Here is a 14,219-nt window from a genome sequence, read left to right on the forward strand (position 1 = left end):
TTTCAGCTGGAAAGCTCGGTAAAGTCACCTTTGTACTTTGTCTCTGAATGTCTTCATCTATAGCTGTTACTAGGAGACTAAATAGGTGCTGTTTCAGGTGGCTGTCTAGTGTGGAACAGTTGTAACTCTCCAAATTTTAAGTTAATGATAAATGTTTGCTTTTCAGACAAACTAATTCAAGGACAGAGATTACAGCTGTAGAGTTGGGCATATTTCTTAAATGAGAGCCCCATCCTTAAAGCAGTGATTCTTAGGGAGAGACATTCAACCCCAACCCTCAAGAATATCAGAACTTCCTGGGGGTGCATGCAATGAAAAAAACAGCAAATATTTAAGTTCATAATTTTGTTTTGTTTTGAGATGGAGTTTCCCTCTTATTGCCAAGGCTGGAGTACAATGGCGCGATCTCGGCTCACCACAACCTCCACCTCCGAGGTTCAAGCAATTCTCCTGCCTCAGCCTCCCGAGAAGCTGGGATTACAGGCGCACATCACCACACCAGGCTAATTTTTTTTATTTTTAGTAGAGAGAGGGTTTCTCCATGTTGGTCAGGCTCGTCTCGAACTCCCGACCTCAGGTGATCTACCCGCCTTGGCCTCCCAAAATGAGCCACTGCGCTCGGCCCATAATTTTGTATTTAAAAAAGGAAAACAAAAACATTACCCTTACAACAAGAACAGTTACAGAAGAGTGTGTGACTCTTCCATTAACGAGAGGGGGGAACAGGGGAAGTAAAGTTGCTATTCCTGTTTTCAGAAGTGTAGCGGATCAGATGCCATGAAGGGCCTTCTGCTCCAACAATGAGATCCTGCATACGTCATAGTTTTTACTCCACGTCTCACAAGGAAGTGGGGGAATCTTTAAAAGGACCAACTGATATAGCTGTAGGCTAAAACCAGAGAGCAGAAAGATGGGTGAAGAGCGTTAAACGGAGAGCAAAGGCTCATTTTAACACTTCAGTGGGCCGGGCACGAAGGCTCACGCCTGTAATCCCAGCACTTTGGGAGGCCAAGGCAGGCGGATCACCTGAGGTCAGGAGTTTGAGACCAGCCTGGCCAACATGGCGAAACCCCATCTCTACTAAAAATACAAAAATTAGCCAGGCGTGGTGGCAGGCGCCTGTAATCCCAGCTACTTGGGAGGCTGAGGCGGGAGAATCACTTGAACCTGGAAGGTGGTGGTTGCAGTGGGCCGAGATCCTGCCACCGCACTCCAGCCTGGGCAACAGAGTGAGACTCCAACTTAAAAACAAACACACACACACTTCAGTGGGGACACTGAGCCCTTGGACCAGCAGAAAGGCAGGTAAGAGGAAAGCAGAGCCTGAGATTTTTAAGTAACGCCAGAGATCCTGAAAGAGCTAGTCACCCCAGAGAGAGGCTGTCCTGTCACTCAGTGGAGGGCCGCACTCTCAAGAAAAAGCATCCTTGGCCAGGCACAGTGGCTCACACCTGTACTCCCAGCACTTTGGGAGGCTGAGGTGGGTGGATCACCTGAGGTCAGGAGTTCAAGACCAGCATGGCCAACAAGGTGAAACACTGTCTCTACTAAATGTACAAAAATTAGCCAGGTGTGGTGGCAGGCACCTGTACTCCCAGCTACTCGGGAGGCTGAGGCAGGAGAACTGGTTGAGGTTGCAGTGAGCCGAGACTGTCACTGCACTCCAGCACAGGCAGAAGAGCAAAACTCCATCTCAAAAAAAAAAAAGCATCCTTGGCACCGTAATATCCAGAATCTATAAGGAACTTAAACAACTCAACAAGAAAAAAAAAAACCATTAAAAAGTGGGCAAGACATAAACAGATACTTCTTAAAAGACATGTATGTGGCCAACACACATACAAAAAAATGCTCAACATCACTCATCATCAGAGAGATGCAAATCCAAGCCACAATGACATGCCATCTCACACCAGTCAGAATGGCTATTAAAGAATCAAAAACAGGCCGGGTGCGGTGGCTGGCGCACGGAATCCCAGCACTTTAGGAGGCCAAGGCGGGCAGACCACCTAAGGTCAAGAGTTTGAGACCAGCCTGGCCAACATGACAAAACCCTGTCTCTACTAAAAATACAAAAATTAGTTGGGCATGATGGCAGGAGCCTGTAATCCCAGCTACTTGGGAGGCTGAGGTAGGAGAATCGCTTGAACCCAAGAGGCAGAGGTTGCAGTGCACCAAGATCGTACCACTGCACTCCAGCTTGGGCAACAGAGCAAGACTCCATCTCAAAAAAAAAAAAAAAAAAAAGCAATAGATGTTAGTGAGATTGCAAAGAAAGGGGAATGCTTATACTGTTGGTGGGAATGAAAATTAGTTCAGGCCCTGTGAAAAGCTTGGACATGTCCAAAAGAAAAGTTTGGACATTTCTCAAATAACTAAAAGCAGAACTACCATTCAACCTGGCAATCCCATTACTGGGTATATACCCAAAGGAAAATAAATCATTCTATCAAAAAGACACACGTACTTGTATGTTTATCACAGCACAACTGACAATAGTACAGACGTGGAGTCATGCTAACTGCCCACAAATGGTCGACTGAATAAAGAAAATGTGGTGGCTCATGCCCATAAACTCAGCTATCTGGGAGGCTGAGGTAGAAGGACCACTTGAGACTGGGAGTTCTAGACCAGCGTGGGCAATATAGCGGGACCCCGTGTCTAAAAAAGTTAAATAAATAAAATAAAAAATAATTCCCCAGGTGTGGTGGTGCATACCAACAGAAAAACAAAAGAGAAAGCATCCTTGGGTTAGGCCTAGATTTTCATAGATCAATATCAACCAAATATCCATTTATAATACAAGCAAAGAAACCACCATAGGTACAAGTCATAAGAAATAACACAGATTTAGATCTCTAAGAACTTCAGATATTTGAAATATCACATATGGAATATAAAACAGCTGTGCACACAATGTTTTAAAAATCTGAAAAGGAGTAAGCCAGGTGCGGTGGCTCACGCCTGTGATCCAGCACTTTGGGAGGCCGAGGCGGGCAGATCACCTGAGGTCAGGAATTCGGGACCAGCCTGACCAACATGGAGAAACCTCGTCTCTACTAAAAATATAAAAATTAGCCAGCGTGGTGGTGGCCGCTTGTAATCCCAGCTACTCCAGAGGCTGAGGCAGGAGAACTGCTTGACCCCGGGAGGTGGCAGTTGCGGTGAGCCGAGGTCACACCACTGCGCTCCAACCTGGGCAACAACAGCAAAACTCCATCTCAAAAAAAAATAAAAGGAGTAAAAAAACTAAGCAAGCAAAAAGCGACTCGATTATAAAAAGAACCAAGCAAAATTTTAGAAATGAATAATACAATTGGTGAAAAAACTCTGGGCATTGGTTAAATAATAGGTTAGATACAGTTGGAAGCAGAAGTAGTTAGCCGTAGAACAAAAATGAATAAAGAACCCAGAATAGCACAGAGAGAGAAGAACACAAAAAAATGACAAAAAGGTTAACAGTACTGGAGGACAGAATGACTACATATGTTTAATCGCAGTCACAGAAGGAAAAAATTAAGCAGGTAGAAGTTAGGTGATATTTGAATAGATAAGAACTGAGAATTCTCAAGAAAGAAAGAAATTCATAGGAATACAAACCACAACATATAACAAGTAGAATAATGAAAAGAAATTCAGGCAGGGCATGGTGGTGCATGCCTATAATCTCAGCACTTTGGGAGGCTAAGGCAGTAGGATCCCTTGAACTCAGGAGTTCAAGATCAGCCTGGGGAACATAGTAAGACCTTGTCTCTACAAAAAAATGTTTAAAAAATTAGCCAGGTGAAGTGCTGCCCATCTGCAGTCCTGGCTACTTAGGAGACTGAGGCAGGAGGATGACTTGAGCCCAGGAGGTCAAGGCTGCAGTCAGCCGTGATGTACCACCGCACTCCAGCCTGGGCAATAGAGCTAGACCCTGTCTGAAAAAACAGTAAGAAGAAAGAAAGAAAAGGAAAAGAATCACCCTATACACCTTGTAGTAATATTTTAGAATGCCAAAGACAAAGAAAGGATTTTAAAGTAGCTGGAAAGAAGACAGGCAACCTAGAAGACCGAAGATATGAGTGACTACAAACATCACAACAGTAACAAATGGAAACCAGAAAGCATATGTAGTCCAAGCTCTAGAACAAAGTAACTGTCAACCTAAGATTATGTATCTAGCAAATCTTTATTTCAAGAACAAAATCAGCCATATTTTCAGATATAAACAAAAACTAGTTCAACATTAAGAGACCTACACTGAAAGAAGTTTCCTTGAACTATTCTAACAGCTTCCTAATTGACCTCCCTCTCCAATCTTCTCTAATATTCCTAAAACAATTCTGATCATATTACTTTCCTGCTTGAAACTGCCAGATGAATTTCTAGACCCTATATAATAAAGTCCAAATTTCTTAGCTGGGCATTTAAAACGCTTTACAATGTAGTTACTCGCCAGTGTTCTCTTCAATGGACAATCTGCCTCTTCAATTTACTAGCTGTGACCTTGGGGCAGGTAGTTAGCCTACCCAAGCCTAAGACTCAGTATCTGTAAAATGAAACCTCTAAAACTGCTGAGACCAACTACAATAGCTCAGATGGTATGGACTGAATGTATATGTCCCCACAAAGTTCACATGATGAAACCCTAACCCTAACGTGATGGCATTAGGAGGTAGCGCCTTTGGAAGGTAATTGGGTTAAATGAGATCACGAGATGAAAACTCCATCATGGGCTTAGTGCCCTTATAAGAGACTCCAGGGCTCTCTTTTTCTCCACCATGTGAGGACACAGCAGTATGCAAGCCAGGAATGGGGCCCTCATCAGGAACCCAATCTGTAGGCACTTCATCTTGGACATCCCAGGCTCCAGAACCCATGAAATAAATCTTACTTATGCCACCCTGTTTGTGGTATTCTGTTATAGAAGCCCAAGCTCACTAAGACCCCAGGTAGAGCAATAAGCACAATGCTATCACATAGTTTTCAGTAACTGGCAGGTGTTATTAATCATTATAACTCACTCATCCCAAAATACACCATATGCATTCCCAAGTCCATGCCTTTGCCCACATTATTTCTTCCACTTTCCCATCTGCACCCCTGTCCCTCCCAAATCTATACTTAAGTCAGTCAAATTATCTGTACAGGTCCAGCTCCTTCTTGAAATTCTCCTCTACCAGGTCAGCCCAGACAGAGTAAGTTCTCTCACTTCTAAACCCACAGGATATTTACCCAAATGCTGCTCTGTTATTTAACTAAACTATATGTTCCCTCTGGTAAAGGAAAGATATTATCTTTAGTTCTCCTGTTTTGCCCATGGAGTGCTTTACTGCCATGAAAACGGAGACCACCAAATAAATATGGAGTGGCTGATTAAGTTTCAGTACCCTGACAGAGATGCTTTAAAGGAAAAACATGCCCACCCCCCACAGAAAACAAAAAAAAAAAAAGCAGCTGTCTTTGGATTTGTTGCATCGTCTCTAAGCTTCCAGACAGCTGCACTTCATTCTGCAGACACTAAATATGTTCCTTAGGGAAAGACATCCAACAAGGAAGTCCATGTTGGGCAGGAAGCAGCGATGGGGCACGTCAGCTGACAGTGCACTTCAGGAAACATCTTTCAGAGTGCAGTTTCAACAGAAGTCAATTGCACCCCATATTTTTATCACTCAAGAGGAAGAAAACAGAGATCTTCCAGGGGCTGCCACAGAATAGGTGCTCCACAATTTTTGGGTCGCTTTGAACAGGTGAACCAAGGCCATTACTCAGATCATTTTGTCTGTGTGCTCAAAAAGAAGTGGGGAGGTGGCAATCTCGGCAGCTCTCAGTTTTCCAGATAACCATTTGCTGAGGACACCACAGCTGACTCCCCCACCCAAAAGTCAGTGGCAACTAATCTCTCAAATGAGTCACAGAGAATACATTATCAAGAAACTGAACTTCCAGTCAGCCACTCCTTCATCCAATGTGGCTGATATTAAGAAGCTAGAAAAAGGCACAATCCACATGCTGTCGCACTAAACAAACAAATTACATTTTCCCATTACTAGTGCCAAATTTAAAATTCCACTATTGTATCTACTGGAAGCCAAACCAAGATGCAATTCTTTTCATTACACAAAAAATATCCTCATTAAATAACGTTTGGAAAACAGACAAAGGAATAAAAGAATCAACCAGGAAAACAAAAACAACGAAAGGCAGAAAACAATTGGCTAGAATACTTCCACTCATAACAGCCCCATCAACATTCTGGTTCCTTTTCATCCTGTTTTTCCCCCAAGCAGAGACGTTTTGTGTAATTGCAATCATACAGTATATACTAGTATACCTGCAGCTTGTGTCACCTAAATGATATCATAAGCATTTCTCCATCTTTTTCTCCTTCTTAACCTTGCACAAAAGCAGATGGCAGAAAGATTCTGAAATTAAACCAAGTCAATAAATTCTTACCATTCTCTTTCTTCCACAATAACTACTGTAGTAAAAACTGACACTTTTCCAGAAGTTCCTAGGGCCACTAGAAATAAGATGTTTTTTTTAAAAATGCCTCAACACAAAGAGAGTGTCTAAGAAATGTTAACTCCCTTTCAAGTGACAAAGAGACACAAACTGAATATTTACTAGAATCACCTCTGGAAAGATAGAAAAAAATCAAATTCAGCCTCTGTTACCAACAAATTTTTTATTGTCATTGAGAAGATACAGTACGCTCACACCTAACAGTTAAAGCCCAATGTAAACTGGAGTCAGTTACCTTGACTCTCTAAGGGCTGGCGATGTTTTACTCATTTTGCAACCCTAGCACACAGAACAGTGCCTGACATATCATAGATACTCAATAAATGGCTGTTGTACTAAACTGAACTAAAGGCTATGATCTAAGCTTATTTAGAGATAGGAAGGATCGCTGTGGGCTGTGGGCTGAGGTTGTCAAACACAGCAGATAGCATGAATATGGCAGAATTTGATTTTGGCAATAATTTTCAGGAGGAAGGTTGAACCATAGAAACCTTGGGAAACTCTGCAAATGAAAGATAACTAAGAAAAAATGTTCACATAGTCCTAACTATATGAAATAGTTTGATGTCTTTATACAAGCAGCACTGAAACCTCTGCTGTATGTATTAACTAGTCATAGGAAATGTAATATACAACACATAACAGATACTACTTAAAACCAAAAGAAACTCACCAACACAAAACACTACAGCATTCCTGGGACATCAGAAACAAGGGCTAACTCTCAGGAAGCTTTCTGTGTGCCACGCCAAGAAGCAAAGAGACAGTCAATTAAGGCTTTAGCTCTCCATATAGAGCACCACAGTGGATACTGTCCTTGCTAAACTAGGTGTAAAAGAATGTGCTTACCAAAACTTTCTTTCAGGATCTCTTTATGCTCCAGTGAAGCTATTTGCATATACTGCTAGAATTCTGAAAGTATATACAAAGATCTGAAATTTGCATTCAACTTTAACAGCATAACATTCACACCACCTGACTATAAATATACCTTTTTTTTTTCTTCTCCGAGACAGAGTTTCACTCTTGTCCCCCAGTCAGGCGTGCAGTGGCTCAATTTTGGCTCACTGCAACCTCTACCTCCCAGGTTCAAGTGATTCTCCTGCCTCAGCCTCCAGAGTAGCTGGGACAACAGGCGCGCACCACCATGCTCGACTAATTTTTGTATTTTTAGTAGAGACAGGGTTTCACCATGTTGGCCAAGATGTTGATCTCCTGACCTGGTGATTTGCCCACCTCGGCCTCCCAAAGCGCTGGCATGAGCCACCGCACCCTGCCAACTATAAACATATCTTAAAAGAGAATCCAGCTGGGCACAGTGGCTCACGCCTCTAATCTCAGCACTTTGGGAGGCCAAGGTGGGCAGGTCGGTTGAGGTCAAGAGTTCAAGACCAGCCTGGCCAACACGGTGAAACCCCATGTCTACTAAAAATAATACAAACATTAGCCAGGCAAGGTGACACGCATCTGTAATCTCAGCTACTTGGGAGGCTGAGGCAGGAGAATGGCTTGAACCTGTGAGGTGGAGTTTTGCAGTGAGCTGAGCTCACGTCACTGCATCAGAAACTGTCTCAAAAAAAAAAAAATCCAACTTCACCACTAGGGTACTCTTCAGCAGACTCCATACATTCTAACTTCATTCACACATATTTTCCTTTCATTACATTTGTGCTTTTAAAAAATTCAAAGAATTTATGGAGAAGGAATTTGCTAATATCACATCTCTAACAGCTGCTAATTGAATGTACTAAATCCACAGCTGTGTCTGTTACATTAAGTGGTCAACTTATACTTGATGAAAGTGTGGTTGCTTTCAAAAGAATTGATTTAAATCCACCCCATGGAGTTTCCTTAAAAACAAGTTCCATAGAGCTTAGGGGTTGTGTGGATAATTCTGCCTGGATGTAATACTGCAATTACTTATGATTAAGTATCTCTAGTACTTATCCATTCAGTCTTCTTAGCCTGAAGCACTGAAGAACAAATGCCATCAACAAGTCATGTGGGAATGAGCAGCTGATATAAAGTACTGCTTGCTTTCAAGACAGGTGTTCTTTGTTTTTTTAAAAACATACATACAAGTCTGACAACGATTATATCTGCCAGATCATTAAGAATTAGAACAACACAAAAGAATATGTCATTCTAAAAAATGTTACTGGAGTCCAAACAAACGTAAATAAAAGAATTAAACATTTTTTCAAAAATTTCCCAGAAATTTTGATTTTTCAGATTTTGACATGCTTCAGCACACAAATTGTCTTATCTGAAGAATGAAAACTGTTACTGTTTTAATTCTAAATAAGGCACTTCTCTCTTATCAAAGATTTGGAAACCTAACACTAATTAGTACACAATCATTCAAAAGAGACATGTGGCATAACATTTGTAAAGCTGAACCACGCCTGTCATGAGTCAACAAAAGAATATTTTATATACAAACCACATAGTGTTGAAAACTTGATAATTTGTTTAAACTGATCCATTAAAAGAACTCCACTGTCAAACGGAATAATACAAATAACTAAAATTTGATTAACACAAGTAATGAAGGATTTCCCATTTAGAACGCAAAGGATATCACTATCGACAAGGGTCTGAATCTCTCCATACTTCTGTTTCTTCATCCACAAAAGGGCACAATAATAGTAACAACTTCTTAGAGTTATCAAGATTAAATACATTAGTACACATTAAATTCTTGTAACAGAGCCTGGCAAAGGGTAACCACAAAAGAAATATTTGCCATTATATCAAGAACCAAAATTTTTAAAATGAAAATAAATTGTAATAGCAATTGAGAATAATCATAAAAAATAAAAAAGACACAGTTGTCATGACTTCTGGAAGAACAGTTTTAGGGTATGCTTAAAGCATAAACCAAATAATGGAAAAAGAGCCCCCTACTAAAAAAAGACAGCTACATGCCTTCAAAGTGGATTAATACATCCTATCACCTCGATTCTTTGTCACTAGTACTAGTTTGCAAAATTGGATTCTTCCTCCTATGCTCTGCATGTAAATCCCAGCCCCTACTAGCAAAAAAAGCCACAAAACTAGTCCCTTAGGGGAAGGAAATCAGAAGTTAAGGGTAGGTGAAGCTCTTCGTATTTTCTAGTTTTATTAACAAATTACCAAGTTGAAATTCATTCCTGAGCTAAACTGCCAAATGCTTCTGCAACAAAAACTGCAAACTTTCACGTGAACATATCTTTTCAACAATAGAGAGTTGTTCCAGGCTGTGAATAGGACAGTGTCAGTGTGACCAACACAGCGGGTGCTGGACATTCCTGACACCCTTGTCCCCTGGCTAGCCTTTGATCACTTATCTCCCAACGGCATTTGGTTTGGGGAATCACTTTCAGGCAAAGTATATAGACTGTGCCTTAGTGTATATCATCTACACGCTAAAACTCATCCTTTGTCACAGAGCCCATCACGAGCATCCCGTTAGCATAAAGCACCAAACACAGGAATGCTTTGTTTTCCAAAATCTGTCCACCTTCACTCCTCAACAGTCCCTCCGTGTTTTAATTTGTATATTCTGTAAAACATCATGGGATGACGGTGGCAACTCAATTAAATAATAAAATGACCTAAGAACCGAAAAAGGTCCTGGTCTGGTTACCTGCGGACGGCTGCCGGGGAAAACTGTGGTGTACTGACTGCTTTAGGTCAACATGAGGTGGAGGCTTCACTGCTTACTTAGAATGCAGCCTTGGAAAGCAGACTAGAAAACAGATTGATGAAACCCACCTCACAGAGTTGCTGAAAGGAGTAATGGAGATAATGACTCCAAAGTGCCTAGTAGATAGTGCACGCTCACTAAACGAAAGCTATTTTAGTCCTCTGTACAACTGTCCAGGAAAATGTGGATCTAATGAGAATTCCAAACAGAGGGAAAGAAAACTGACAAAACTCAAGTTTATTCGTGTGTCTTGGTCAAATGCCCCGAATGCTATTTCCGGATAAGGGTCTGCGTGGTCTCCTCGGCCAGGACAGAGACAAAAAAGGTACTGGATTGATATCCATTTTATTTCTGCAAAAGAAAAGCAGTTCCTTTGTTTGTGTCGAGTCAAACGAACTGCAGATCCCCAGGAGGCTGTGACCAGCAGCCCGCCAGGCCTCGGAGCTCTACCTCGCGGGTCCTCAGCTGCGGCCCCGCTCGCCGTCCCTTCTGGAGGGCACAGCGCTGCTGCGCAGGGTCTTCCAGCAAGTTCCAGCGCCCACGCCGCAGCTGCCGCGCTCCCTCCAGAGGGCCGTGCCCACCGCCCGGGAGGGCGCCACGCCGGGGAGGAGCCCACCGCCCAGCACAGAGCCCGCCCGGGAGGAGCCCGCCCCCGGGGTCCGACGGCTGTCCGGGGCCGACTCACTGCCTGGGACGGGCCCCCACCCCAAATCAGCTCCCCGCCCAGGTCCCACTGCCGGCGGTCCCAGGGCCCCTCCAGCCGGCCCCCGCCCGAGCCAGGCCCGAGTCCCAGCCCCGCTGCGGGAACGCGGGCGCGCGCCGCCCCTCCGGCCCGGGACCCCGGGAGCCCTCGGAGCCGGGACCGCTATTCTCTCCCGGACCGGCTCCAGCCGCTTCGGCCCGCTCTGCTTCCGTCGCCCCCAGACCCTAGTCTCCCAACAGCGGAAACGCGCAAACTCACCCCTGAACAGCAGCAGCAGGAAGAAGTCGGGCAGCCGAGCGCAGAGCCGGAGTCGCGGCGGCCGCCTCAGCGCCATGTCGAGGGGAGCTGAGGGGCCAGCGGCCGCGCGGCGCAGCTTGTAGTCCCCGCGCGCATGCGCCCAGCCCGCCAGGACGCTGCGACCCGCCCCAGTTACCATAGCGACCGCCGGGCCCAGCCGAGCCGGCACCATGGTGACAGAGGAAGCTGAAGTCTCGTTGCTTACGGATGCAGCGATGCTCTGGACCGGCACATGGGTTCTCTTTCAATGAACTTGGCGGGAGGAGAGTAAAGAAGTACGTCCAAGAGTGAAGCGGGGTATATTTCTATAGCTATAGAATAAATCCATCGCAACAGGTCGGAGAAGGAACACTCCTTTAAAATTTGGGAAACAAAGTATTTCTTATTTTACAAATAAGGGTGCAGCCCAGTTATCTTGGAAGCCTTATTGCCTTCACATCTTTTGGGCCCCCAATTCCAAATGTGATGGAAGGAAAAGAGCTGAAATCTGCTTAAAACATAAGCAATACATACATTATACAATACATAAAAGTGATGCCTTGCTAAAATAATTTGTTTCTGTGGTAGATCAAAAGCATGATGGTATACCCAATAGTTTATTCTGCAGAAAAGCAGACTAATTATTTGCTCTGATTCCTGAATACTGGGAGATGGCAAAACCAGGGAAGAACAGGTAAGATGAGGACAAACAGGAAAAATGAAGAGAAGGATAAACTGAAGCAGAAATTAGATCTAAAAGAGCAGGAGTATTTAAAGTCTCACTTAATACTATGGAAAATACTTGAAAAGCTTGTATTTTAGCAAGTATAGAAAGTACACCTCCAATGTTCCCAGAAACAACAATCTAGCAACAGAATTCTGAATATAATTGTTAGCAAAATAAGCCAGTTTCCAACTAATATTTTCAATGTTTAACTTTTTCATATACTCATGCTACTTTTTCAGTATTTTTAGTTTTTATGCAAAATAGAAGAATATTTATATATTATGTATACCAAATTTATATATGTAAATGCCAGGAAACGTGAAATACATTGAGATTGTTGCCAAGAATATACTTCAGTTTCCATCACTGTATAATCTTCTTTGTAAATCTTTATAACTGCTCGGATCTTTATGTGAATTGATTACCTTCTCAAAAATCTTATAGAGACAGAATAAAAATTTAAAAATGACTCAATTACCTACTATGATCCTATTTGTCTTTCCATTCATAAACCTCCTTTATGTTCCAGGTCACCATGCACTAAATCACAAGTAAAAGTGTGTAAAAGTTGTTTTATAATGGTGGCCCCTTTCCCTTTATCAAACACAAAATTGAGAAATTTAAAAGAAGAAAATTCGTCTTAGGCCCACTGACATTTTCTTCTGCCCTCTCTTTTCCCTATTATTCCCTTTAGCGCCTGGTCACATGGCCAGACATATTTACCTAACTGAAGGAACTGTTTGGGTTACTTGGAAATGTGAGATGGTGTCTGACTGTGGACAGAGTACAGTTTTCAAAAACCAGTGCCTCTTTTCTCCTGCAGAATTTTCAGTGTTTGCACTGTAAAATGGTCTGTCTGTTAAATGGTCTTCTCTGCTAGGGAATCTTTTGAAACTCAGACCGAGATTACAAAGAAAAGCTGCATGAATATTCCATAAGGGGCAGAGGTTCCTATGAGAGTGGATGGCAGGTGCTTCATTGTAAAACATTGATTTTCTTCTGCAGATGGAGTCGGTATGTTATTACCAACAGCTGAGACAGTTCCTGGAATGGAAGTCTAACTAGGGATGCAGCAGAGTGGGGGTAGGAAACACGTGGCTGTGAAGTGGTTTGCTCTTCCTTAGGTTTTCATTGTTCCATGGAGAGCTCTGACCCTGTGCAGAAGGGAATCAGAGCTCAATAAGGCCAGCAGCAAAGCCCTGGAAGCATTCTGTGAGCAGGGCTGAGGAGGCTCTGCCTCCATCACAGCATTATCCATCTGAATAGGCTTATTTCTAAGGTGTAGCTTACTAAGGAGAGATGCATTTCTTAAAAGAGCTGAGGGAACTGAATGTAAACCAACAATTAAATGCTAAGCCCTGGCCAGGTGTGGTTGCTCACGCCTATAATCTCAGCACTTTGGGAGACCAAGGAGGGAGGATCATGAGGTCAGGAGTTCGAGCCTGACCAACATGGTGAAACCCTGTCTCTACTAAAAATACAAAAATTAGCTGGGCATGGTGGCAGGCACCTGTAATCCCAGCTACTCGGGAGGCTGAGGCAGGAGAATCACTTGAACCCACGAGGTGGAAGTTGCAGTGAGCTGAGATCGCGCTACTGCACTTCAGCCTGGGTGACAGAGCGAGACTCTGTCTCAAAAACAAAACAAAACAAAAAACAAACAAAAAAGCTAAGCCCCCCAACAATCTGAATTGACCCCTCCTCTCAGCCAAAGGTACTTCAAAGTTAACCTGAAAAATTAGTTTAGCCATGATGGGGGAGTTAGATATACCTTATTATACCCTCTTCCCTTTTGGAATTCAGGCCAACTGACCAGCATCAACATTAAAACAGATTTTAAGACTGATAGGGCCAGGTGCAGTGGCTCATGCCTCTAATCCAGGCCCTTTAGGAGGCCAAGGTGGGCAAATCACCTCAGGTCAGAATTTCAAGACCAGCCTGGCCAACATGGTGAAACCCTGTCTCTACTAAAAATACAAAAAATTAACCAGGCATGGTGGTGCATGCCTGTAGTTCCAGCTACTTGGGAGACTGAGGCAGGAGAATTGCTGGAACCCAGGAGGCGGAGGTTGCAGTGAGCTGAGATTGTGCCCCTGCACTCCACCTGGACAACACAATGAGACTCTGTCTGAAAAAAAAAAAAAAAAAAAGACTGATACAACAGACTATCTCTCTCTGAAGCCTGTTACCTGGAGGCTTCATCTACATGATAAAAACTTGGTCTCCACAACCCTTATTCTAACCCAGACATTCCTTTCTTGATTGCTTGCTTGTTTGCTTTTTTTCTTTTTTTTCTTTTTTGACAGGGTCTTACCCTG

At 43.2% G+C, this 14,219-nt stretch overlaps 1 protein-coding gene across 1 annotated transcript in view; it reads right to left on the reverse strand.

The window, feature by feature from the left end:
* Positions 1 to 11,384, reverse strand: part of JAM3 (junctional adhesion molecule 3) — a 73,399-nt gene extending 62,015 nt beyond the window's left edge. Inside the window, exon 1 of the mRNA XM_010362037.2 lies at positions 11,157 to 11,384. Within this exon, the coding sequence (XP_010360339.1) occupies positions 11,157 to 11,367 (211 nt within the window). The 5' untranslated portion in view covers positions 11,368 to 11,384. The remainder of the gene's footprint in view (positions 1 to 11,156) is intronic.
* Between the last annotated feature and the right edge of the window lie 2,835 nt (positions 11,385 to 14,219).

The sequence above is a fragment of the Rhinopithecus roxellana genome, chromosome 15 (assembly GCF_007565055.1).
Source record: "Rhinopithecus roxellana isolate Shanxi Qingling chromosome 15, ASM756505v1, whole genome shotgun sequence".
Taxonomy (NCBI): domain Eukaryota; kingdom Metazoa; phylum Chordata; class Mammalia; order Primates; family Cercopithecidae; genus Rhinopithecus; species Rhinopithecus roxellana.